Source organism: Canis aureus, chromosome 1 (genome assembly GCF_053574225.1).
Source record: "Canis aureus isolate CA01 chromosome 1, VMU_Caureus_v.1.0, whole genome shotgun sequence".
Classification (NCBI taxonomy): Eukaryota; Metazoa; Chordata; class Mammalia; order Carnivora; family Canidae; genus Canis; species Canis aureus.
The window spans coordinates 18746725-18769720 of NC_135611.1; the positions used below are offsets into that span (position 1 = coordinate 18746725).

The following is a 22996-nucleotide window of genomic DNA, read 5'->3' on the forward strand; positions in this document are numbered from 1 at the left end:
TGGTGATGACATGATGCAGGGAATGTGTTTCCCCCTTGACTGTGTAGTTGCTGGTCACGGCCCTGTCCTGTGGCCCCGCATGTGTCCAGCCACAGATACCCCGGTTCCGAGTTCCTGCTCCTATGGAACTTCCCCCTCACAGCTCTTTCCTTTTTTTTTTTTAAAAGATTTTATTTATTTACTCATAGAGACACAGAGAGAGAATGAGAGGCCGAGACACAGGCAGGGGGAGAAGCAGGCTCCACCCAGAGAGCCTGACGTGGGACTCAACCAGGATCACGCCCTGGGCTGCAGGCGGCACTAAACCGCTGCACCACCAGGGCTGCCCCACAGCTCTTTCCTGATGTGGCTCTTTAAAATTGATTCTCACGCCAAAATTCCCTTTACCTTTGCTACTCATATAGCCGATCTGCTGGACGTTTTGGAGACACATGGGAGGCTAATACTTCAGCAAATTGAATGACTTGGGTATTAACTCCCTCTTCCTAAGGGTCCTGCCACCACTTTCAGCCACCCAGGCTTTCACCTTGTACTCAGCACTGCCGCCTCCCCTGCTCCCTCGCCTCCCCGCACCTGCTTGTCTCTAGCATTTCCTAATAATTTCTTCTTTAGTGTATAGAGCAGTTCAACTGTATCAGAAGCAACCTTCCAACACATTGGAATCACTTGCGGACCTTAAAATACTACTGTCTGGGTCTTTTCCCGGGCCAATTTGAATCCACTTTTCAGGGACGGGCTCATGATGTTTTTTTAGAAGCTCCCCACAGGAGGCTTTTGCAGAGCTAGGTTGACCATCACTGAGTAGCTCCCTGCTACTTCTAAACTCAACCTTAAGGGCAGCCCTGATGGCGCAGTGGTTTGGTGCCGCCTGCGGCCTGGGGTGTGATCCTGGAGACCCGGGATCGAGTCCCACGTCGGGCTTCCTGCATGGAGCCTGCTTCTCCCTCTGCCTGTGTCTCTGCCTCTCTCTCGCTCTCTCTGAATGAGTAAATAAATAAAATCTTTAAAAAAAATAAATAAACTCAACCTTAAACCTCTCTTATTATCACTGCAGGTCCTCATTTATTTCCCATTAATCACTGTCGTTGAAACGGGAAACTTTGGGCAAGGTGAAACCTGTTCAATATCGACCAAGGGCTACAAAAACCCCATGTGTTTCCTTCCATTTAGCTCTCAAGGCATATTGAGAAGTTCTCAAAGTTACAACAGCTGCCACTAATGCAGGAGTGCTTTGTGTCAGGCCATGCCCTATCCTGTGCTTTAATCCTCATGATAACCTGGGATGATCTCTGTTGGCCCTGTTGACCTTGACATAATGGCTGAGAAAGGTCAAGAAGCAGGCCCAAATGGGGCTCCTGGGTAGCTCGGTTGGTTAACTATCTGGCTCTTGATTTTGACTCAGGTCACGATCTCAGAGTCTTGAGATCGAGTCTACATTGGGCTTGGTGTCTGAGAGTCTCCCTCTGCTCCACCCCCCCCCCCGCCCCTCACCCCCAAGAAAGGTGCCCAAAGCTGCACAGTTAGTAAGTGGTGGAATAAAGTTTTCAACTCTAAATCTTTTTTTTAAATTTTTTTTAAATTTTTTTATTTATGATAGTCACAGAGAGAGAAGAGAGAGAGGCAGAGACATAGGCAGAGGGAGAAGCAGGCTCCATGCACCGGGAGCCTGACGTGGGATTCGATCCCGGGTCTCCAGGATCGCGCCCTGGGCCAAAGGCAGGCACCAAACCGCTGCGCCACCCAGGGATCCCTCAACTCTAAATCTTGAACTACTTTAAACTTAGAATCAGTATATTTCATTCACCCCATCTAGGGAAAAAAACAATGTCACGATGTGCAAATACTGTACAATTACAATCAATTACTGTACAATTTGGTCATCGTTGGTGAATTAAATGATTTGGTTTCTTTCCTTAAAAAAAAATTTATTTATTCATGAGAGACACACAGAGAGACAGAGGCGGGGGTGGGGTGGGGAGCAGGCTCCCTGCGGGAAACCCCATGCAGGACTCAATCCCAGGACCTCGAGATCAGGACCTGAGCCAAAGGCAGACGCTCAACCACTGAGCCACGCAGGTGCCCTGACCCCTGTTTTTTTCTTGCTAGTTTTTGGGAGTTTTCCTCAACTTTTCCCCCAATCCTTCACTTTTTCATCTCTTAGCAGATGAAGGGGAAATTTTTTTTTTTTTAATTTTTATTTTGGGCTCAGAAAGTTCCATCTTTATGATCTCTTATCCAGCTTTTCTTCCTGCGTCTTCCCTGATTCCTTCACGTTGTCTTCTACGTGACTGGGTCTGTGTTTCACCTGTTAGAGGCTTTCCTCAGTTGGCGGGTAGTGTTTAGTTACCTGCCGCGTGTGTGGGTGGGAGATGTGCACCTGCTTTGCCCTGCACCTGATGCGTTGGGCCCAGAGCCCTGTGTGGCCTCCCAGTACCCTCGCCTCCAGCCAGCCACTGGTGCACAGGGGGCATCAGAATTGGAGGGCAGGGAGGTCCGAGGTTCTCAAAGCCAGGGCGGTTAGGTCAGGGTTGAGGGTCACAGTGAGAATTGAGCCCAGATGATGCAGGGAATACACTTTTTTTTTTTTTAATTTTTTTTAAGATTTTTACTTATTTGAGAGAGAGAAAGCTAGTGAGAGCATGAGCTGGGAAGGGGGTTAGGGAGGAGCAGACCCCTTGCTGAGCAGAGAGCCCAACTCGGGGCTCTATCTCAGAAATCTGTGATTATGACCTGAGCAGAAGGCAGATGCTTAACCGACTGAGCCACCCAGGTGCCCCAGGGAAGGCACTTTTTAAAAAGTTGCATTAAAATTTTAACACTCATACAGGAAAGGGCATACATCTTAAGCATGCAATTCCATGAATTTCCACAAAGTGAATGCATCCTGTACCCAGCTCCTAGAATGCCTATCCCTGAACAAAAAGGCAGAGAAAGGGCCAGACCCCTGCTTGCATGAAGTGGGGCCTCAGAGGGCTGGCTCCTCTGTGATATGAGACCTAGAAAATTGGCCAAGGAAGGTCCAGGAAGCCTGCCCTCTGTCCAGGGCTCTGCATAGGGCATGAAAGCTTCCTGGAAAGAGTCAACTCCTCTGGTTCTTACACACCTGCAAGGAAGGACAACCAAGCTGATAAAAGAACACCAACCCCATATATGACCGACCGGTGGGATCCCTGGATCCGGGCAGAGGCCAACCAGAAAGGCTCTTAGGGATCCTTCTACCACCCAGGGAGCAGAGAACTCTGGAAAAAAAACACTCTTTGCCCAGTATGAACTTAAAAAAAAAAAAAATACCCACAGGAGAAAATGAACGAACCCATAGGAGAAAATGAACACATTTGGTCATGCAGTGTCTTAACACTGGCTCAGGAGCTGCGGTTTCTTTTCCTCACGACACAGTGAACCTCTGAAGCGTAAGCCTGGATCACTCTGCTAGAGGGAGATCACCCCATAGAACAATCTTTCATCACCTACAAAGTCCTGCATCAGTTGGCCCAAGTTTCTTGCTACTCGCCTCACACACTCTGCTCAAGACCCATGGGTCTCCTTACTGTTCCTCAAAGGTCTTGTTGGGAATCGTGCCCCTAAAAAGATATGTTGAAATCTTCACCTCTGCTCCTTGCAAATGTGGCCTTATTTGGAAATAGGGTCTCTGAGGATGTAATTAAGTTGAGGTCAATAAGGTAGGACCTTAGTCCCACATGACTGGTGTCCTTGAAAAGGGGAAAGTGGTTCCCCTTTCCCCTTTGATACACAAAGTCATGTGATGACGGATGCAGAGATCAGCGATGCAGCTTCGAACCAAGGAACACCCAGGATTGCTGGCTCAGATGCCACCTGTGCACAGAGGCCATGTCTGATTGCACGACCGAAACCAGCAGGTCCTGCCTCTCACCACTCCTTTGGCTCTTTTATTTTTCCTCATGGTCCCTAGTCCTACCCGACATTATATTGCATACCTCTGCTTTATTGTCGTCTTCTTTGCCTTCAAAAACGTAAGTTCCCTGGAAGTGGAGACGAGGCAAGCTCCCCATGCCTACCTGTTTCATAAATGCATGAGCTCCTTGAGAGTACAATTTACTCTTTGCTTTCCTAGCCTTCCTGTTGCCGGATACAACGCTCTGCTTATCGTGGACTCAGGAACTATGTGTAGATGGGCTAATAACCCCATCATCACTCGTGGGCCTCAACTCTGCGTGGTGAAGCGTGGAAGTCAAAATGCACACCTGGATTTGGTGGCCTGGATTTGGCCTGGATTTGGTGGCCTCTTTGCTGTAAAACGATTGTGGGGACAATCGATCCGATTTCTCTGAGTGATCATTATAGCTCACCATTTGTCTGCCTCACACAGCCACTGTTTCCCTTGTACTGCACAGCACTCCTCCTTGCCCTGTTGTTTCTCTGATTAGGAGACAGAATTGAGTAATCTAAATTTAGTGTGTGCAGCTCAGAGGTGCCAATCATGACAAATAATGAATTAGGTGATCCCCCTGCCCTTCCCCGAAGCATCGAGCTGAAACCAACAAGTTCATTTGCTTTAGGACCAAAGGCTGAACTCACAGTGTTGTCTGTGACAGGCGAGTGCTTTCTTCACTAATTAAGTCACCGGGCTTGGACAAACCCTCTCCGGCTGGTGGGGGTGCGGCTTATCGAGGTGGCCCAGAGACTCTGCCTTTGGCCTTCTGCTTGCTAATGGAAGTGGTCTATACCTTTGTTACAAACGTGTAAGCCAGAAAATAGGCATTTATATATACACATATGCATATGCACACATATAAATCTCATATAATTTTATACATTTCTTTAGCCCTTTAAGGACTTTTCTGGTTTTCTTAGTAAACCCACATTTAGAATTCATAACTTCCAGGTGACATAGTCACTTAAGCGTCCACCTCTTGGCTTTGGCTCAGGTCCTGACCTCTGGGCTGTGAGATCGAGCCCCACATCAGGCTCCATGCTCAGCTTAGAGTCTGCTTGAGATTCTCTCTCCCTCTCTCTAAGCTCACCCCCCACTCTGCTCACATGCATGCACGTGCATGTGCTTTCTCTCTCTCTGTCTCTGAAATAAATACATAAATATTTATAATTCACCATTTCTGGGTTAAGAGCTGTGGGTTTTCTTTCTTTTTAAAGATTTTATTTATTTATGATTCAGAGAGAGAGATTGAGACACAGACAGAGGGAGAAGCAGGCTCCATGCAGGGACCCCGATGTGGGACTGGATCCCTGGACCCCAGGATCACGCCCTAGGCTGAAGGTGGCACTAAACCACTGAGCTACCTGGGATGCCCAGAGCTGTGTTTTCTAGTTTTTAAAAGGACCTTTATAAAATACATTTTATCTGCTTTCATTTCATAAAAACATAAGCATTTACTTTTTGGAAAGCTATTATATTTGATGTTTGTAAGAAATAAGCCATAGATTAGAAATAATTTTTATGAGACACCTGGGTGGCTCAGCTGTTGAGCGTCTGCCTTTGGCTCAGGGCATGATCCCCGGGTCCTGGGATCAAGTCCTACATCGGGCTCCCTGCATGGAGCCTGATTCTCCCTCTGCCTGTGTCTCTGCCTCTCTCTCTGTGTCTCTCATGAATAAATAAATAAAATCTGTAAAAAAAAGGAAAAATAATTTTTATGATGTTCTGGTTTTTTTTTTTTTTTACGATGTTCTGGAAAAATAATGAATTTGTTTCCATCTATGACCCATAAATATTTATTTATTTATTTATTTACATTTTAATTTTTGGACCTTGAGTCTTAATATGTGGATCAGGGGGTTTTATATATGAGATATTTTGAATGAGTTTTTTTCAAGTTAGTAAAAATGAAAATAAAAGATGTAAATACAGTATTTGAAACAGTGCTAATTAATTCTTTAAAATGTTCTTAAGTTGACATATTTAATAAAGCATGTGTTGCTAGTTCCTCTCTGGTCAGATACCTGTCCCAGCTGTTGATTATGTGAGATTTTGGCACCTTGGTGCATTGCCACTAATCATCAGCATTTCTCTAGGAGGGGCAAGAAGAACCCTGTTATCTCCATCTAGCAGAAAGGGCACAGCCCTGGGGATGGAAGGGTGACTTATCCAGAGCCTTCCAGAGTAGCTGAGAAGAGCCCATGCATATCAGATATCTAACACCCTCAGCCTTACCTAGATCTGTCTACACTTTGTCCAGCACAGCAGTTCAAAATGTGGAGGTGTTTTTTGTTTTTTGGTTTTTTCTTGTTTGTTTTTTTGTGCAGCTTGCTTAAAAGAAATGGATTTAAGCTTTGGGTAGAGAAGTAGATTATAAAGATCACCTCTAAAGGGAAAATTAAGTGCATGTAATTTTCATCACGAGAGAAGAGAGTTAAAATATATAGGAAAGCAGTTGGTACTTGGAGCAAGTTTTACTGTTCATTTCTCAGGGAATGTCTCCTGCTTGGATCTGGAGATCATGTAGGTAATATGAAAGATAATCTATTTAATATGACATTTTACATTTAGCTTATAACCATAAGCTGGACCAACTTCAATAATAAACTAATTCAATCAGAAACATAAATTTTATGCTACAGATAAGTGATTTTTAACTCAATCTAGATTCCAATATTCCTCAAAGCTTGTCCCCTTCCTTCCATCAGGCCTTTGTCCAGATGTCAGTGAGATCTCTGACCCATCAGTTTCAAATGGCACTGGCGTCCGTCCCTTCTCCCATCTCCCTCATGTTGCTTCCTTCTTTCTAATGCTCATCATCATCCAAAATAATACATATTCTGATTATTTTGTCTACCCCCCATGTAGGCCCCCTTGCCTGCTTTGTCCACTACTGTCTTTCCAGGGCACACAGTAGGTGGTCAATGGTTGCTCAATGGATGAATAATGCCTGAGACCTTCCTGTTCCAAGGTTGGTCTTGTACTCCAAGATGCACAGAGCAAGGGGCAGGGTGGGCAGGTGGAGGTGTGGGAATGCAGGGATGGCTAGAAATGAGGTGCCCATTGCCCTCCGGGATTGGGGCCAGAGGGCTACCTTGCAACGGGGCGCAGATATACCTGCAAAATTCACCACGCCATCCCTCCTAGAAACGCATTTGCCAGTTTCCCTTAAGTTTCCTTCTTCTCATCTTAGCAATGTAATGTTTGCTTCCTGGTCCCACCTTGTCAAACTGTGCCATAGAGAGAGGTTTACAGAGCAATTGAAGAATATGAAAAAAAAAAAAGAAGAAGAAGAAGAATGTGTCATTCGTGACTGCCTCCTATAAAACAGTTCCTTTTCCTATTCGGAAAGCCGAGCATACAAAACTGGGTCGGCACAGTTTTTTTTTTTTAAAGATTTATTTATTTTATGAATGATAGACATAGAGAGAGGCAGAGACACAGGAGGAGGGAGAAGCAGGCTCCATGCCGGGAGCCCCACGTGGGACTCAATCCCGAGACTCCAGGATCACACCTTGTGCCAAAGGCAGGCGCTAAACCGCTGCGCCACCCAGGGATCCCCCTGGCAGTTTGTAACGACGCAAAAGCAAACGGGAGAATTGAGGCAAAAGCATCCTCGTAAGCTCAGTAAGAGTGGGGAAAAAATGTCCGGCAAGTCCTTTGCGGAGTGGTGGCTGCGGTGCCTGCCTTGGTTAGGTTGGGAGATGCAGCCGCGGCCTTGGTTCAGGGAGATCGGGGGCGGGGGGTGGGGGGCTCCGGTGCCGGGAACTGCAGGGAGCTGGGGCGCCGCAGTAGTGCGGTGCGCGGTGCGCGGGCCCCTCCCCCTCGGGGCGCGCTCCTGCGGGGCGTGTCTTTCTCTGGCCCCGCCCCCGAGGCCAGAGCTCCGCCCCCGAGGCCAAGGCCCCGCCCCCGAGGTCAAGGCCCCGCCCCCGAGGCTAAGGCCCCGCCCCCGAGCCTAGGGCTCCGTCCCCGAGGCCAAGGCCCCGCCCCCGCCCAGGCCCCGCCCCCCGCCCAGGCCCCGCCCCCCGCCCAGGCCCCGCCCCCGCCCCCCGGCTCCGCCCCCGCGGCCGGCGAATGAGCAGGCGCGCGGCGCGGGCTCCGGGGGCGGCGACGCGAGGCCCGGCGGCGGCGGCGGGTGGCGGTGCCAGCAGCTCGCGGCGTTGGCGGCCGACCCCGGTCGCGCGGCGGCGGGAGGAGCCCCGGGCCGAGGCCGCCCCGGGAGTGCAGTCAGGCGGCACCAACATGGCTGCGGGCCTGCGAGCTGCGGGCGCCTGGCTCCGCGAGCGGCGTAAGTGAGGCGGCGGCGGCCGCGCCCGCGGGGATCCCGGGACGAGGTGGCGCAGCGGGCAGCCCGTGCCCCCGCCGCCCCGCGGCCCCCCCCGCCCCCCGCGGTCCCCCCCGGCCCCCGCCCCGCCGCGGCCTGGGGCTTCCGGGAGCGCCTCCGCGCGGCGGGGCAGGGGCGGGAGAGGGGCCGCGCGGGTCCCGGGGCGCTGGGGCGCTGGGGCGCGGGGCGGCGGGGCGGCGGGGGCCTGGGCCGTGCCCGAGTTCCTCAGCGCCGCAGTCTTCCCGGCAGAGCCCGCGGGGGTCCGGCGCCGCCGGGAGCGTGGCTGGAGGGCGGGGTGTCCGCAGGGGTGTCCTCCGGGGTGTCCGCAGGGGTGTCAGCACCGCCGCCGAGGTCCGCAGCCCCGGCGCCCAGGCCCCGCCCACCTCGGGCCTCGGCCCTCCCCTGCCGCCGCCCGGCGGAGTGCGCGGCTGTCTTAGGGATTCTCGAGAAGAAGGCAGACTCCCCGGCCACCGACAGGCTGGTTTGTTTCATTGATTGATGCACTGGATACCCAACAGGCCTGCTTGCTTGCTTTATTCAAAAGATCTTACTTATTTATTCATATAGACACAGAGAGGGGCAGAGACCCAGGCAGAGGGAGACGCAGGCTCCACGCGGGGAGCCCGACGCGGGACTCGACCCCGGGTCCCCAGCATCACACCCGGGGCTGAAGGCGGCGCCAAACCGCTGAGCCACCCGCGCTGCCCTCTTTTCTTTATCTGAGACAGAGAGAGAGACAGAGAGAGAGAGACAGAGAGAGAGAGAGAGAGAGAGCAGAGAAAGGGAGAAGCCGCCTCCCTGCTGGGCTAGGGAGCCCCCCGCCCTCCCCCACCCAGCGCGATCCCGCCCTGAGATCAGGACCTGAGCCACCCACCTGCCCCACCCAACCCGTGTCTGGTGCACATCTTGAGTGTAGGGTGTGTGCAGGATGAGCCCAGGAGAGTTTGCGGGAGAAATAACCTGGTTGAGGGCGGCCGGGGTGGCTCAGTTAGTTGAGCGTCTGCCCTGGCTGGGGTCGTTATCCCAGGGCTCTGGGGTCGAGCCCCCCATTGGGGGGAATCTGCTTCTCCCTCTGCCTCTGCCTGCCGCTCCCCCTGCTTATGCTCTCTCTCTCTCTCTGTCAAATAAATAATTGAAATCTTAAAAAAAAAAAAAAAAAAAAAAGAAATACCTGGTTGGGACACTAGCTCTGCAGCATTTTTAACTGTGATCCCTTGAACAGGGCACTCACCTGCTTTGAGCTTTGGTAAAGGTAAAAGGAGAAAGGTTAATACTTCACAGGCTTGCCATGAAGGTTAGCTGGATACAGGTAAAGCACAGTGCCTGTCATCCAGGAGAAATATTGAGACCCTCTAAGTGTTTATTTTTATTATGTGGAAGGCTGGGGCATACCTAGATGCTTAATTAATGCATCTGAATGGTGACGGGACACAGATTTGGCCTTTTTTTTTTTTTTTTTTAAGATTTTATGTATTCATGAGAGACCCAGAGAGAGGGGCAGAGACACAAGCAGAGGGAGAAGCAGGCTCCATGCAGGGAGCCCGATGTAGGACTCGATCCCAGGACCCTGGGATCACAACATAACCCAAAGGCAGATGCTCTACCACTGAGCCACCCAGGCATCCCTTGACTTATTTTTCCAAGAAGTTCCCTAATTCATTATTCTGGCACCTACTGAGAGAATCCACTTTGAATTTCCATGTCTTATTGCAGGTGCCTATGGTTTTATTGTATTTATTATTATTATATTTATTACCAAGGTGCCTTTGTGAGGAAAATAATAAGGACCCAGTTTATTTTTTTTAAAGATTTATTTTTATTTTTTATTTTTTTTAAGTTTATTTATTTATTTATTCACAAGAGACAGAGAGAGAGGCAGAGACACAGGCAGAGGGAGAAGCAGGCTCCATGCAGGAAGCCTGATGTGGGACTCGATCCCAGGACTCCGGGATCACACCCTGAGCCAAAGGCAGATGCTCAACCACTGAGCCACCCAGGCGTCCCAGGACCCAGTTTATATCGCGGGTCAGATTACTAAGGGATTTGGAAGCGAGAGGCATTATCTTCTAAGAAGACAAAGTGCCGTGCCAATAATGGGGCTGAAAGATGAATTGAATTAGTGTTTTCTTTCTTTGGCCTTTTCTTTCTGTGGCAAAGTCTGACAGGTTCTATATTTGAGGTCATAGAACAATTTGAGAAACTTTAAAAGATTTGTTGTCCAGGTTATAAATAAGTAAGCGGAAGGATTCAGAAACCATAGCAAAAGTGGATCTGAAGTCCAGTTGAATTATGGACTCTGATTTTAAGATGTGGTTATAATACTCTAATCATCTTGTTGGGAAGAAGGAATTAACATCTGGGTTAAGAAAAATTGAGTAGTAGTTTGGAAATGAATTCTGAGAGTAAAAGTGCAAAGTTTTACACTATATTTTTAGCATATTACAGAATCAATAAGAAGCTCCTTGGGGTGGGCCCCATACTATGTATGCTACATATTTTATTAAATTAGAAAATTGGTAGATCAATGAATTGTTTTTTCTTTTTGCCTTTTCAAATCTTCTACACTAAGCATATATCTCTTTCATAATTAGAAAAAATTTTCTGGAATAATAAAGAAGAGTATCCGTGTTTTATTTTTTTATTTATATTTTTTTGTATCCGTGTTTTAAATTAAGGACAATAGAACATCTTCGTGCCATGCCAGGAAATAATTATTTTTTTCAAGCCTCCTCTCTACAAGCGTTTACTAATAGTCACACTGTAGGATGTTATTTCTGTTAATTTTGAAAATGGTAAGTATTTTTATAAGTAACTTTTGAAATAAGCCTCAGCTCTTATGTGATAGAAAAGGGCTCTATTATGTATTTAAGTACTAGTGTGCCTTGCCTTATACCCTCCCTGCCCCACTTCTAAGCATCCAAAATATTAAATAATTTGGTTTTGGAGAAACAGTTGTTACCCATGCACTTAAGTTACAGATATACTTTTGAATGCTTTACCTTTTGAGTTTGTCCAGGAGTTACAAAGTTCTGCTTTCTTTACATTCTCTTCTGCATTCTCCTCATTTTACCGCCTTTGTGGTTTGTAGGCCTTCCAAAGGTAGGCTAGAAGTTCATTTCATAGGTAGGACTAGAGTACCTGGTCTTGGGTCATAAGTGGGCAAGTCCCTGCTATTGAGTATTCTTACGTCTTGTTTAACTACATGCAGTGTGCCAGGCATTGTTCTTGGGGCTGGACATAGATTTAAACATTTTTCCTAATCTTTATGACAGCCCTTAGGGTTGGCCTTGTCACCATTTTACAGATGAGAAAAGTGAGGCTTGGAGTAGTTCTTTGAGTTGCCCATGTATAGCCTGTTTGGTTGTATCCAGGATCTCCACTTGATCTGTCTGGCTCTGGAAAAAGTACACTCTATGCCACACAGTGCTGTGTGTGCCTTTGGATTTCCTCTCTCTCTCTCTTTTTTTTAAAGGTTTTATTTATTTATTCATAAGAGACACACAGAGACACACAGGCAGAGGGAGAAGCAGGCTCCCTGCAGGGAGCCCAATGTGGGACTCAATCCTGGGACTTCGGGATCACACCCTGAGCTGAAGGCAGATGCCCAACCGCTGAGCCACCCAGGCGTCCCTCTTTTTTTTTTTTTTTTCCTTCTTTAAAGATTTTATTTATTTATTTGAGAGAGAGAGACAGCATGAGCTGGGGGAGGGGCAGAGGGAGAAGCAGACTCCAGCTGAGTGAGAAGCCCAGGATCCTGACATCAACACCTGAGCCAAAGTCAGATGCTTAATCAACTGAGCCACCCAAAGGCCCCTGCCTTTGGATTTCTCTTAAGCTGTGAGCAGAGTATATTCAAGAGTCTCAGTTGGCCCTCTGAATAAGTACTTTAAACTCCTTTAGCTACATGTGTACTAATCGTTTGGTCAGAAACTACTCTTTGTTTCTCTGGGAACTTCAGATCATTAGGGGAGAGGAGTGGTATAGAGAAGTTCTTGAGAGGTGGTTGTGTGAGCCCTAAGTCCTGAGCACAGAGGACCCATTATTAGCAGCGTTACCCTGAGAATCTGTCCAACCACAGAGGATTTTGTAAGTGTAGGGCATGGCAATAGTTCAGCAACTTGAAAAGTTACCAGCTCCCAGATTGGACTAGGGAATACTAAAGTACTAGTTGACGACTCTAGTCAACTCACCCCGATTCCCTTTTACCACTTCCTTTTTGAGAATCACAGGAGGAAATCTTATTACGAGCAGTCAAATCATGTAATGCCCGAATTCTATTCCGATGCCCCATGGAGTCCAGTGTAATCTCATTCATATAAGGCATTGCAGACATTTGGGCATGATTGAGAACCTGGTTAAATCCCATGCAGTTCAGAATTGAACTTGTCTAAAATAAGGGGATATGAGTTGGTTTGAGACTTCATTTGAGCGGAATTGAACTTCCTTATGTCAATCTTTGCACTTCCACTTTGAGCTAATAAGGACTATTCAGCACAAGTTCACGTAATTGGCTCTGTTGGGAATGTGCACAATATGGATAGTTGGAAATCTAAGGGGCCTGGAGATACCATTCTCCTATATCATGTAGACAGAGTAGGTGAAAAAGAATCGGACCAGGTGTAGTCCCTGTGCTCTAGACACTTACAAATGAAACCACTGCCAGCACTAATCCTATGTGGCAGGTGCTGTGCAGAGTGCATCACTGGTCTTATCTGTTGTGATCATCACATGGATCCTGATAGTGAGGTGTCATCATTTTACTGGGAAACTAAAGCTCAGAGTATAGCCTGGCCCCAGTCACATTACTAGAAAGTGGCAGAGCTGGATGCAGTCAGATCTGCTGATCCACAGCCCTCGTTCCTCCCCAGGACTCCTCTGACTCATATGTGGAAGGGGTCTGACCTCGAGCTGGTTTCAAAGCAGCTGGTTTGAGAACGGGGAAGGGAGGGCATGTGTACCTTGTGGGGCCCAGCGGGCACCACTGTCCCGCATTGCCATCTTGAATACCTGCATAGGTTCAGTTTAATTTCGCTGAATGTGGTTTAAGGATGACTATTCTTCATGCTGCAGCTAAGGATGGCCACGGACTCCCCAGTTCAGGAGGGTTCTCCAGGCCCACACCTAACTCGGAGGGGCCAGGACAAGATGCACATGGAGAGCCACGTACCATATGTGGGGATAACAAGCTGACGACCTGTGAGATGTGTTTTATTCTCCACTACTGGCAACTAGACCTTCCTCACCACCTGGCAGGGTGCACTTCAGGGTTCTTACGGAAACGTCACGGCCTGGGGAGGGTTGCCCCTGGCTTGTAGGCTTCCCTGCTTCTCTTTCCACTGCCGGCTCCACCCTGTGTAGTGAAGGGTCTTGCACGTACACCAGAGTGGACGCTCCAGTCTGTGTGTTTAGGCTCTGTTCTTGCCCCTGCAAACAGCTTCCCCTCTGGTCAAGGATTGCTAGTGCTGATGGCACAGTCAGACCTCAGGAGGCTAGATCTAGGAGGGAGGCCTGTGCAGACCCTGGCAGTGGGTATGGGGCTCTGGGGACAGGCAGTTCTGGCGTTCTGGGTCCTGGGAGACCGGTCAGGAATGTGGGTCGTGGACTCCGGGGTCTGTGAATCCTTGGCTGCATACTCCATGGGGGGAGCTGCAGCAGGAGGAGGGCCAAATGGGCCCTCTAAAGTAGAGCTCTCACCCCTCGTCAGGGTCCAAGGGCAGTGCTGGGGTTCTCAGGACAGGTGCTTTTTGGGAGAAGGCTTATACACAGATGAGGTGTATGCAACTGCCAGTCCCAAGTCAGTGGCTCTCAGCCTGTCCTGCAGGCTTGTCGCCTTTCATATGAGCAGCATGCTGCTGCCAGTAACTTCCAGAAAGGTGCAGTGATTCCCATGAGGGATCTTGTCGAAATCTGCCAAGGCCAAGTGAGGTGTGTTTCTAAAAAGGCTGGTGCGGGTCCTGAGAAACCACCCCTAGGGGGTGCCCCCCCCAAGTCTTAAGTGCTTTTACCCACATGCAGAGAAATGCTGGGAAAATCACCTGTGCTACAGCATCTCTTTAAATTTGAAATCCAGGACCGATACCCTGAGGACCTCTTCCAAAGAAATTACTTCCCAGCTAGATTTCATGCTGCTACTTTAATTTTGTCACAGTGATGCATGGCGGCTCAAGGGCCCACCAGCCATGGAGGTGCCAGTCGATTGGAGCCACGGCGGTGGCTGCCACAGAAACAGCCCAACGTGCCAGAAGCCTGAAACCTCAAGTTCAACCGGGGAAGAGGTATGAATCTAATTTTAGGTACTAATAAGAACTTCATTGTTGATGCAAACACAATGAGAGAGTGGATACAAGCTGCCTTAGGAGGAAAGCTGCCCGGGAATGCCAGTAGATAAGGAATGGGGTGTTATATTCTTGGCTTTCTTTCAATAGCTAGAAGACTACAGATTTCACACACACACACACACACACACACACTCATACACTCCTAAGATTTTAAATTTTTTTTGGAAGTTTATACAGATTTAAACATTTTTAAAAAAAAACCTTTTTTTTTTTTTTTTTCTGGCTTTATTGAGGTGTGATTGACAAATGAAAATCCCACAAGGCTTTTGTTAAAGGACGCATAGCTCAGAACAGTCTGCAGATCATGTAGCAATTTAGTTCTGGAATATGTCATGGAACACAAATTGTACGTTTGCTGGAAATGTACTTAAGAACCTAACATAATTACACCTATGAAATGTATGTCCTGTATAGGATAAAGAATAACTAATCTGTCAAGAATTTATGTAGTAAACTCCACCCATTGTTTTTCACTGTTAACACAGTGAACGTAATTAGAAATGACGTAATATGATTTGTGATTTGTTAAAGAAATGAAAACCTGCTTCATACTTTGCCCCTGCTGTTTGCTGGTGGATGTCAGCAGGCATGGCGTTGTTGTTGGGTGTCCCCTTCCATAACAGGAGCCTCGGCGCTCCTTAAGTCTTCCTTGGTTCAGAAGCAACACAAGATTCTAAAAGGCGGTCATTTAGATGAGTACACAGCAGTAGCACTCTTCAGCACTAGCAGAGCGGAAGAAGAAAGGTAGCTGTGAACTCTTAACTCCTTGGCCTTTCTTCTAGACCAGAAGTTCCATGGAAGCGATACAGCTATGAAAATAAATAGTCTTATTTCGTGTTTATTATTTTTTATTGTGTGATCCTGGGGACGTTGATTGAATACTGGGTAAACCGAGGTTTTGGATGGGATAGAGCCTTAGGGGTGGGGCCACAGATCATCTCTTTTCAACTCTCTGGCCTCCTAAATGATCGAATCTGGTGAGGAAAACAGAAAGCACAGTTGCTGTTTCTGTCCTGCTGACATGGACACCATTTCCCCCATACCTCCTTGGCGCCTTTTGTCTCACTTCAGCCATGATACAAAGTACAAAGTACTTTAAGTACTTAGGGTTTAGCGTGAATATTTGGTATAACCTGAAGAACTTGATGCAGTGTGGCATCCTGGGAGAAACATTATTTCATTACTGTTTTATGCCAGTAGCAGCAGCCTTATAAATAGCCTTAATATTAAAATCATTAAAATTAAATTAAATAAAAATCTAAAAAATACATAAATTCCATTAAGTAACTTTACATCACATTTACCCAAAAGAAATGAGTTCATTTTAGGAACTATAGACAGGCAAAAAAAAAATAAAATAAAATAAAAAAAAATCACTGATTGAGAATTTTACCACCTAGTATTTTTGTCTCTATAACTAATGATATTTATTCAGTGTATGTTTACCAAAATGTGACAATCCTGCACATACTGTTTTTATAATTTCTTTTTAAATTTAATAAATATCCACCATGTAAATATAGATGTTCACCATTACTTTAATAGCTTAAGAGTATTTAATTTCTTACTTTTTGTTTTTTAAAGATTGTATTTATTTGAGACAGATTGCAGAAAGGGTTGGGGAGAAACGGAGAAGCAGACTCCCCACTGAGCAGGGAGCCCGACATGGGGCTCGATCCCAGGACCCTGAGATCATGACTTGAGCTGAAGACAGATGCTTAACCAACTGGGCCACCCAGGCGCCTCTTAAGAGTATTTTATTGGATCATAATTTATCCATTCCCACGTTACACGGCACTTATTTCTGGTGTTGAAATAATAGAAATGATGAATGTTTCTGTGTATCATTCTGGTCCCAGATGTTATGAAGGCCTGTGCTGCTTAGTGCTCAGATGAGAGTGGACGAGACGGTGCACTAACCCTCCACTAGACCAGGGGTCAGCAGGCTTGTCTGCAAAGGGCTCCATAGTGGGCCATTCAATCTCTTTGCTGCCATTTAACTCTGCTGTTATAATGTGAGAGTGGCCCATAGAGAATCTGTGAAATAATGGGTGGAGCTGCCAATAAAACTTTATTTACCAAAACAGGGTGATTTGACTCACCGGCTGTAGTTTGCCAAACCTTGTCTAGAAGCAGCACAGATCCTCAGGCTGATTACATCTTGGAGGTTTCACGAAGAGGTAGATTTTGTTTCTTTATCTTTATGTATCTTTATGCTGACTCTATACAGTGTAACAGAATGAAGCTGTTTGTTTATTAATTGATGATCTTAAGTTTATGAATAATTAGTAGTTAAAAGGAAAAGGCTCATATTTGGAGAGTCCCAGAATATAAAAATGGCAAAATGTTGAAACCATTTCAAGTGAGAAATTTTAAATATGTTATGCTATTTACACTTTTACATTCAAACAAAGGGAAATTGACGTTCAGAGCTTGGTCTCAGGTGGGCTCTGTCTGGAGAGGAGGAGAGACAAGAGACTGGCTAAAGCTTTACACTTCACATTCTCGAATAGAGGGTGTCAGACTCGGACAGCTAATGCGCCATTCATCATGCACAACACAGTTTTGAATTAAGTGCATGTGTATTTAGGTATTTTCAAATTGTGTGCATCTCTTTCATGTGTAAGATCAGCATGGTTTACAAAACATGGGTTTGCAGGGCAGAGTAACATCCAATTTAAAGCCACTCTTGTTTGGAGCTCAGGTGTCATAGACGAAAAACAGTTCTAAATCTCGTTTGCACATTGATACCCTCTGTGGCTTAGGTAAGTCTCTTAGCTTGGGGTTTCTTAACCAGTAATCTATTAACTGGCAGCAGTCCATGGAAAAATGCGCTTAATTTATTGTGAGTCACAGATTTTGAGGGTGAGAGACAAGATCCCAGAACACTGGTGGTCTAAGTAGAAAGATTAAGGGAGTATTACAATTTTGCAATATAATGAATCTGGAATTTTCAGGTATCAAGAAAAGAAAACTGAATATCAGCTTATAAATTCATTGCTAGGACTTTTAGTCAGAGGAAGTGGAAAAGTTGTAGGACAAGGACATATAGTTGCTTGGTTTAGTAAAAGGGAGATTAAACTCCCATCCGTGGTTCTCAGTAGAGGGAGGGGGGTAGCTTCCCCTCAGATCCCCCAGATGTATTTGGCAATGTCCGGAGACATTTTTGGTTGTCACAACTCAGGGTGAGTTGTGTGCTATTGCCATCTAGCAAGTAGAGGCCAGGATGCTACTGCAACCCTGCAATGCACCACACAGCCCTCCACAGCAAAGGATCAGCCAGCCCCAAATGTCAGTAGTGCCGAGGGAGAGAAATGCCGGTCCAAGACAATGATGTGAAAAGGGAACTTGGTTCATCCTTATAATGGGGTCTGCGTTGGAAGCCCTCACTTCACCGGGATGCAACATTCCCTTTACCCCAGGAATTGGTTTTTATTTTGAGAGTTAGGCTGAGAATTCAGATTTCTTCCTCATTCACCTGTACTGTATTTGCTCAAGGAAACAGTTTTCAAGGCTGTATAAATTTGACACACTCTGCTGCCTCACATTACACCAAATGTTGTTAGCGTTTGTTTAAAAATTGCAATTAAAATGTCATTGTGATCGCATTGGCTTTAGATTAGGAATGGTCTTCCAAACAAGAGCCATCTGGGCAGGATCGGCTCAGTCACTGCAGCAGTTAGAGGTGGTCTTGATGTAAGACGGTTAGAAAGTGGGGCCTTAGGAATCCCTGGGTGGCGCAGCGGTTTGGCGCCTGCCTTTGGCCCAGGGCGCGATCCTGGAGACCCGGGATCGAGTCCCACATCGGGCTCCCGGTGCATGAAGCCTGCTTCTCCCTCTGCCTGTGTCTCTGCCTCTCTCTCTCTCTGTGACTATCATAAATAAATAAATAAATAAATAAATAAATAAATAAATAAGAAAGTGGGGCCTCTCGGTATTTGTAATGATGGTGTTTTATTTTTTTGTATTTGAGAATCTACTTGAGAGAGAGAGCATAAGTTGAGGGGGAAGGGCAGAGGGAGAGGGAGAAGCAGGCTTCCCAGCTGAGCAGGGAGCCCCAATGTGGGACTCGATCCCAGGACCCTGGGATCATGACCTGAACCGAAGGCAGACACTTAACTGGCTGAGCCACCCAGGCGCCCCAATAATGGTGTTTTAAATTGACCTCAGGCTGATTATTCTTCAGCTGCTTCATCAAGAATGAATAAAGAGTACATCCATCCATAGATACAGTGGAATATTATTCAGCCATAAAAGGAAAGTAGTACTGATTCATGCTATCACATGGATGAACCTTGAAAATTTTATGCTAAGTGAAAGAAGCCAGACACAAAGGGTCACGTATGTGATTCTATTTCTACGAATAGCAGATCCATAGACCCAGAAAGCAGATTAGTGGTTGCCAGGAGTGAGCAGAAGGGAGGAAGGGGAATGGCTCTAGTGTGTGAGAATGTTCTTTCAGGGCAATGAAGATGCTTAGAAACTAGATAGTTGTCATGGTCACATAATTTTGTGCATATGTTAGGAACCACTGAATTGTTTAAAGTAGATTTTATGGTATGTAAATTATATCTAAATTCTTACAAATACAAAAAAAAAAGCATGAATGGAAGAAACACTCCTTGTCCTTTAGTGTGTGCCCCCCCCCCCACCCGCCCCGCCACAGACATTTTCACTGCCGTCACAGGGCTGCTGTTCATGGGAGCACACAGGCCTCCAGTTTTCCAGGGTCTCATCTCTGGCTGTGACCTCATCGTTCCAGGCCTCCAGTCTTGAGCTTCTGGTAGGCAAGGAAGCATGAGGGAGGCTCTTGGCCCCACTCTGGCTCCACCTTGCACCTGGAAGGTGTTGAGGAATGGAAGACTCATCTTGGCCTGGCTCTCCTTAGCCTGCAGGCTCCAGAGTCACTCTGGATGTTAGAGGTTTATGGTTTGCACAGTCCTTTTGTTTATTTAACTTCCCCAAAACTGCTTGGTTTTTTTTTTTTTTTTTTTTCTCTTCTTCTTGCTGGTTCAGTGCTTGATTCTTCAGCCTGGGACCTATCTGAATAAGTTAGAGCAATTTCTTGCAGGAGTCCCCTAAGCAGTGGCTCTACATGGAGGATGGAGAGGTGAGTGCCAAGTGAGAAGTGTACTTTATTGTACCAGGAGACACTGAAGAAGTAGTAAAGGCAGGCTCTGGAGAAGGAAGGAGAGTAGCAAGAAATAATTTGTCAGTAAAAATTTAATTTAATAATTAACTAAAGAGAAGGGAGCAAATGAAAGAATTAGACGTGGGCTGGTATTATACTCTGGAAGTTTAAACTTTGGGAAACCCACGGCTTCTTGGTGTGTGATAGAAAGTATATGTTCTGGATCATGCTAAATAACTAAGCACACTATTTAATTCTCAAAACAACCTTTTGAGATAGTTGGTGGACTCAGTTTTATAGATGAGGAAACCAAAGTTTGGAAACACCGAGTAATTTGTGTATTCATAAGGCATTGACATGAACAGTTGCTCCAGCCTCTGGACAATTATAGATTTACACCTTGGCTCTCAGTCCCTAAAGAAGGGGATCTTTGTTCAGGCCTGATGATTTAACGGAGCCCAGAGAAGACCAGCGTCACCGATGGTGCCAGGGGACTGAGGTCAGAGTCAGAGCTGGGACTGTACAGAATCAGAAGCCTGATACTTTCCCAGATAGGTAGCCCTGTGATGCCAGCAAGCAGCTGTGTAGGTTTGTACCTTTGCTTTGAACAGATTGGATGTGAGTTTGCTAGCTGAACCAAGATTGTAACCTGGAGGAGAAAGAAAGTTACAAATCAACCATTGCTTTTTATTTTCTGTAGGAAGCCGAAAACGGGAATATTAATGCTAAACATGGGAGGCCCTGAAACCGTGGGAGATGTTCACGACTTCCTTCTGAGGCTCTTCTTGGACCGAGACCTCATGACACTTCCTATTCAGGAGTAAGACACGTATAAACACCTGCACTTATTCCTAACTTGTGCCTTGCATCTTGCCTGAACCTCAGTCCTTTGGTTTCAATAACTAAATGGTTTTAATGCATATCTGATACTGGTTAGAGCAGCATTATTATTTTCCATTAGGTATAAGAAGGATGTGATAATGAAAGAATTGTGAGGGAGAGAGAAAGCAAGTTGGGGGGTTTCTTTTTCTTTTTTTTGGGGGGGGGGTAGGGTTCTCTTTGAGCCCTTTCCTTCCCAGAGCTCTGGGAAGGCAAATTGCAGTTGCCTTGACACAGCTGTAGTCCCTTTAAAGATTGTTACACATATATTTGTACTTGGCACTCAGCAGCTGATTAATAGGGAAACATTGGTTACGATTCATTTGTACTGTAAATATGGACTGTGGCTCTTTCCTTTTATCCCTCCCTCCCTCCTTCCTTCTCTTCTAAAATAGGTTCTTGTAATGAAAAATTTATACATGCTTATGATAAAAAGTGCAGATAGCAGAAAAAATGTTCTGTAAAAATCAAGTGTCCCACTTTTTGGGCTCCAACACTTGCCTGGGAGGTTACAGATGTAACCAGAAACAGAGAGATCTGTAATTGTACACATGTATTTCTGGTTACATTCAGAAATAGTTTCATGCATGTGCAGGCATATATGTATCTTTATAGAGATGTAGGTATATATGCACATATGTATATACCTCCTTCCTTTTCAACACAAATGTGAATATGTACATTATTTAACACTTTGTTGTTGTTTTCTTTTTAAACTTAACAATGTATCTTGGAGATTGTTCCATAGCAGATAAGATAGATCTGGTTTATTTTTTTTTTTCCATGACTATATAGAATTGCATTGTCTGGTCAAACCTTAATTTATTTAATCAGTGGCTCACTGGTAGACATATAGATTGTTTACATGTTATAATGAACACTCATGTGGTTTGTGTACATCTCTGCTCACATATGCAAATATATCTGTGATTAATAAGCATTTTCTTAAAGTAAGAGGGATATATGCTTGCTAATTTCTTCTATATCCTAGTTCCTATAGGTGTAGGATCAGGAAGTGTTACAGGAGTGACTAGCACACCTCTAGGATCTGTGCATGGGTGTTTAGTGTCCTGAATCTTCAGGGTGTGTTGCTAGAATAACATGGGGGGCAGCAGTGGCTTTAGTTTTCTCTCTCTAATTGAGGCCAAAACAGTTAACTGTTGTCACTCAAAGCTACTGTTTTTAAAGGCTTGATCTTGGTAGGATTTTCTTACAATTTTGCTCATCTTTTCTATTGAGTAGTTTCTGAGGTTGCTAAAGTGGAATAAAATCCACTTAACCTACCTGTTAAATGATTTAGCAAGCTGGCACCAATCATCGCCAAACGCCGAACCCCCAAAATTCAGGAGCAGTACCGCAGGATTGGAGGCGGGTCTCCCATCAAGATGTGGACCTCCAAGCAAGGAGAAGGCATGGTGAAGCTGCTGGATGAGTTGTCCCCACACACAGGTACAGTGCTTCTTAATCAGCATCTCTCTTGGCTTGTTCTTTCAAGGGAGATAGAAAGTCTCAACACAGATGCAGTTCTGAGTACCCGCCGCCCTTGATCTGTGGGGGTTCCTATATGATGCATGGTCCCTTAACTCTGTTCTTGATGCATTATCCTTTGTCCTTGGCCATGTGGTCTGTTACTTCCTTATGTTACAGATGAAAGAGCTAGAGATTTGGAACATTAGTTTCAAGAGGAAGCTTGAGGTGTGTGTTAAACTGAGCTAAATTATAAAGAAGAGGCCACATACCATGAATAAAAGATGCAGATCACATTGTCCCAGAAAGAAATCTTTGGGAAATGGATTGGGGATGCTGTTAGTGCCTTTTCTTTCTGTGTGGAAAGCTAATTAGAGAACACAGCAGAATTAGCTAGCTGTCCCGGCAACCATTGGGTGGTGAACAACTTTCAGCAACTGTTCTCCGCGGTCAGCAATACTGGCTAGTGTGCAGCCGTAAAGAGGATTGTGTGCAGCTGGTAACCGTCCTCTGAGAACCTCTAATGCAGAATAATAATGTGGATTATATGCAGAATAATGTGCAGAATTGAGCACTAACTACACGAATGAATTGTAAGTGCTGTATTTAACTGTGTTCAAGACACGTTCAAGATTGCAGGACACACCCTTATTCTTACATGTGCTAAACAAGAAACTCCGCCAGGTAATTTTAAGACGGTAGACGTGGACCAATATGAGAAATGTTAAACCCAGAAATATGCACGTGAGGCACATGAAATACATTCATTGCAGATGCATTTTGGGGCTTCAGAGTCAGGAGAGGAGTGTGACACAGCGGGCACCCAGGGCAGTAGCCCCTGCAGGCGGGACCAAAAGCATTTCACTCCTTTCTGAGAAAATACCGTTGAGTGTCACCTCAAGCTGTTCTCAGAAGCTACCATTTCCTGTCTCATACAGGCACAA

General features: G+C 46.0%; 1 protein-coding gene across 1 annotated transcript in view; it reads left to right on the top strand.

Moving 5' to 3' along the window:
• The first annotated feature begins 8044 nt into the window (after nucleotides 1-8044).
• Nucleotides 8045-22996, top strand: part of FECH (ferrochelatase) — a 37332-nt gene continuing 22380 nt past the window's right edge. Inside the window, exons 1-4 of the mRNA XM_077891911.1 lie at nucleotides 8045-8201; nucleotides 14386-14512; nucleotides 20407-20526; nucleotides 21886-22034. Of these exons, the coding sequence (XP_077748037.1) occupies nucleotides 8156-8201; nucleotides 14386-14512; nucleotides 20407-20526; nucleotides 21886-22034 (442 nt within the window). The 5' untranslated portion in view covers nucleotides 8045-8155. The remainder of the gene's footprint in view (nucleotides 8202-14385; nucleotides 14513-20406; nucleotides 20527-21885; nucleotides 22035-22996) is intronic.